The sequence below is a fragment of the Marmota marmota genome, unplaced genomic scaffold, assembly GCF_001458135.2.
Source record: "Marmota marmota marmota unplaced genomic scaffold, marMar, whole genome shotgun sequence".
NCBI lineage: Eukaryota > Metazoa > Chordata > Mammalia > Rodentia > Sciuridae > Marmota > Marmota marmota.
In genome coordinates this window covers 1,916,887-1,920,618 of record NW_025999863.1, presented here as the reverse complement: position 1 = coordinate 1,920,618, position 3,732 = coordinate 1,916,887, and the positions used below count along the sequence as shown (strand labels likewise).

General features: G+C 68.1%; 1 protein-coding gene across 1 annotated transcript in view; it reads right to left on the bottom strand.

The window, feature by feature from the left end:
• Positions 1–3,732, bottom strand: part of Ncln (nicalin) — a 17,329-nt gene that overhangs the window by 7,061 nt on the left and 6,536 nt on the right. Inside the window, exons 5-9 of the mRNA XM_015503814.2 lie at positions 3,314–3,394; positions 2,536–2,639; positions 1,032–1,120; positions 808–947; positions 520–698 (exon numbers count right to left, since the gene is read on the bottom strand). Coding sequence (XP_015359300.2) covers positions 520–698; positions 808–947; positions 1,032–1,120; positions 2,536–2,639; positions 3,314–3,394 — 593 coding nt within the window. The remainder of the gene's footprint in view (positions 1–519; positions 699–807; positions 948–1,031; positions 1,121–2,535; positions 2,640–3,313; positions 3,395–3,732) is intronic.

The window sequence follows — 3,732 nt, the reverse complement described above, 5'->3', positions numbered from 1 at the left end:
TGTGACAAGCACACGGCCGCCATCCAGGCAACTGGGCCCTGGTGCGCAAGAGGACCTCCCTACAGGCTGTGAGGACACGGCCCCGAGGACGGGAACATCCCTGGGGCTGCAGGCCCTGTCTGTGGCACTGTCCTGTAGCCCTGGGGACACTGGGGAAAGGCACCCCCAGCCACGGCAGAGGGTGGCACTGCCTAGGCCCGCCCAGGAGGTCCCGTCACAGGCCTCACAGGGGCCCAGTCCACCGCGGCCCAGAGCACCCAGTGCCCACAGTGTCCTGGGGGAGCCCTGGTCTGGACTGTGGGTGGCAGATGGTGACTGGCAGGGTGGGCCAGGGGCAGCGGCCTGGACCGCGGCCCACTCTCGCCACCCTCCTTAGCCCCCGGTGCCTGACATGCCGAGGCTTCCCCTGGCCACGGCAGGACTGGGGAGCCTGCCTGGTGGTGCCCTCCTCCCAGGCTCCAGGCCCCTGTCCTGCGGCCACCCGCCCCATTGGGCTAAGGAAACTCTGGAAGGCCTCACCGCACGTCCATGATGCTGCTGCGCTGGCCGTCACGGTGGCTCTCCAGGTGGGACAGGGTGAAGGCGGGCAGCCGGCGGATGGCAAAGCGCTCGTGCTCCCAGGCCAGCACGTCGTCGGCCAGGTTGATCTTCTTGTGTACCATGGAGAACCGCACCTCGGGGAACTGGTGGGCGGCCACCTGTGCCCGCAGCGCTGTCAGGGTGGCCCTGCCGGCCATTCCCCGATGCCCCTACAGCCCGAGGCAGGTCCAGCGCCGCCCGCCCAGCCACAGTGGCCACAGCACCCACCGTTTCCAGCTCCCGCAGGAAGGCGTGCTGCAGGGTCCCCTCCCGGGGCGGCCTGGACACGTGCAGGTGCAGGCTGCTGCCCCGGCCCACGGTGTCCAGGCACAGGACGAAGGCCACATTGTCCTGGAGCAGGCTGGAGTCTGTGGGCATTGAGGGTTTTGAGGTGGCAGCAGCCAGGAGGAGGCCCTGTCACCCCTGGGTGCTGCTCTGCCCCGGTCACCCACCTGTGTGGTCCAGGTTGTCCTCCAGCCAGCGCTTGGTCCCCTGGTAATTAAACTTGCCCCCTCCAGAAGCAAAGAACAGGAGGTTGTACCTGGGGGGGGAGCCTCAGGTCACAGCCAGCACCCTGGGCGGAGGACGGGCAGGTTGTGGGCCTCGCCAGAGCAAGAATGGGCCACTGCCCTGGGCTGTGGACATTAGGGCCACTCTCTGGTGCAGTGTCCCTGCCTCCACCGCCTCCAGGCCAAGAGCTCCCCGGCCATGAAGCCACATGTCCCCAGACACTGAGTGGGGTGACCGGGGTGGGGCTGTCTCAGTTGAAGGCCCACTGCAGTGGCTTCGAGCTCCTGGACAGCAGGAGACACTGGCCTGGTGGCCCGGGACGCAGACACCAGGGAAGACAGGGGGCCTTCTCGCACCGTCCACTTGCCAGGGCCACCCTGCGCTTCCAAGGTGGCCAGCTGCGTTGACAGCCATGGGGCTTCGCCCTGCCTGGAGCCCCCCAGGGAGGTCCCCCTGCCTCCCACTGTCCCTGCCTAAGGCAAACCGTCCCCCAAATTCACACCCCTGGGCCTCCAGGAGGCATTCCGTGGAAACAGGGTCGTGTCGACACCAGCCGTGAGAAGGTGGCTATTGGGGGGCCAGGAGACCACTGAGCCTGGTGGCTGGACCCCGGGTAGAGGAGACACGGGCACCAGGCGGCCCTGGGACGACAGAGACTGCAGGTCCACAGGCACCCTGGGCCAGGAGGTGGCTCTGCCCTCGGGCCGGGATTTCAGATGGACGCTGGAGGACACCTCAGAGCAGGGGACATGCTCAGAAAGGGCGTGTCAGGGCGAGAGACCATCAGAACGGCCTTCACACTGTGCCAGGGCTCCAGGCTGCCCGCCACTGCCCCTGAGCATGCAGGACAACTGCCCAGAGCGAGTCCATGGACGATCTACAGGCCACCTGGCCAGGGCCACAGCTCCACACACACAGCTGCATCCAGAAGGGACTGTGTCTGGGGTGTCCCAGGCAAGGACGCCGAGGGGCCCCTGTGCAGCCGCTTGCTCCAAGCTCCGAGTCTACAGGTGTTGTCACCTGCTCCAAGTGGCCATTCACCCTGTGCCCCATGGCCTGGCTGCGACAGCTCAGCAGGTGACAGACAAGTGTCCGCTTCCAGTGCCACGGGTGGGACAGGCCCCTGATGCTGGCTGCAGGCGCAGATGCTCTGCACACGGCCACAGGCACTAGGCAGCACCCGGAGACGAGAGAGGCTGGGGACATTCTGGGCACAGTGGCCCTGATTTCTCCAAGCAGTTACCTCGGCTCTCCAGGAGACCCTGCCCTAGGGGACACTGGCGGCTGTCACGACTGGGGTGTCCTGTCCTGGAGCAGGTGGGCCGGACGCTGCTCAGCAGGATGCCACCAGAGTGTGACCAGCCGCTGCACGCCAGCACCTCACGCCTTCGTCGTTGGCCAGAGCCCCGCCTGCCCGCCACCCGCCCGCCGGGTGCCAGCACTCACGCCGCGTGGGTGCGCTTGTAGGTGTAGAGCCTGGAGAAGAGCCGGGCCAGCTCCAGCAGCACCGAGACACCACTCCCGTTGGAGTCCGCGCCCAGGGACAGCCACTGTGGAGAGACAGCCCACCGCCAGTGGTCACCGAGAACCACCCACCAGGCTCGCCTCTGGCCCAGCTCCGGCCCCCGGCTGGATGGCTAGCCCCTCTGTCCTGCCTGACCGCATCCCACACCTGCAGGCCGAGGCCCCAGCAAGGTCCGACTGGCTCCCTGAGGGCAGCACCCAGGCCGCCCGGCCTCCACCCGGCCTCTGCCCGGCCCTGCGCGTGACAGCTGCCCAGCCTGGTGCCCAGCTGCAGGGCGCCATCCGACCACCTGCCCCTGCCTTCACCTCATCTGCACGTCCTAACACGGGGTCCCCAGTGGGTGACAACTGGCTCTGGGGAAGAGGAAAGTGTTGGGACCACCCAGGGGCACAGTGGTCCCTGAGGGATGCTGTGCTCGGTGTCCGAGAGGAAGCACCAGAACCGGCGGGTCCAGGCTTCCTTCTGGGGTGACTGAGGCCCAGGACGTGCAGGACACTGGGTGGACACTCCTGTCACGCAGAGCTCACCCCAGCAGCTCAGGGCTGGGGCAGGGGACGCAGGACCAAGGCCAGGCGCTGTCTCAGGAGGAGGGACAGGAGGGCTGGGGACACGCCGAGTCCCGGGCTCAACCCCAGTGCCAAGACCAACAGTGGGGACACGGCCACGGAACCCCCGAGGGCTCCGGGCAGGGGCACTCACAGGGGCCACCCCGAAGGCGTCGTAGTGAGCCACGATGACGATGGTGGGCAGGTCCTCTCCACCCAGCCCCGTCAGCCGCCCCTGTGGAGAGAAAGCCGTGACCTGGGACCAGCCAGGCAGGTGGCCGCCGCCCGCCACTCCAGCCCAGAGGGGCAAGGGCTGGCTGCTCAAAACGCCTCCCCCCGGGGTGTCCCGGCCCTCAGCCCCGTGAGCCCCCAAGAACCCCCTGGGGACGGGGCAGAGGGGGGACAGGGCCCCACCTGCTGTGAAGCTGGCCCTGGAGAGCAGGCAGAGGAGCAGGAAGTGACCCCGACACGGCAGCCACCCAGGGCCTCTCCGGCCTCCCGGCCCCTCCAGCCTGCTCAGCCCTGGGGCCAGGCCATCCATGGTGACTGCTCAGGAAGCCACCAAGGGTGACG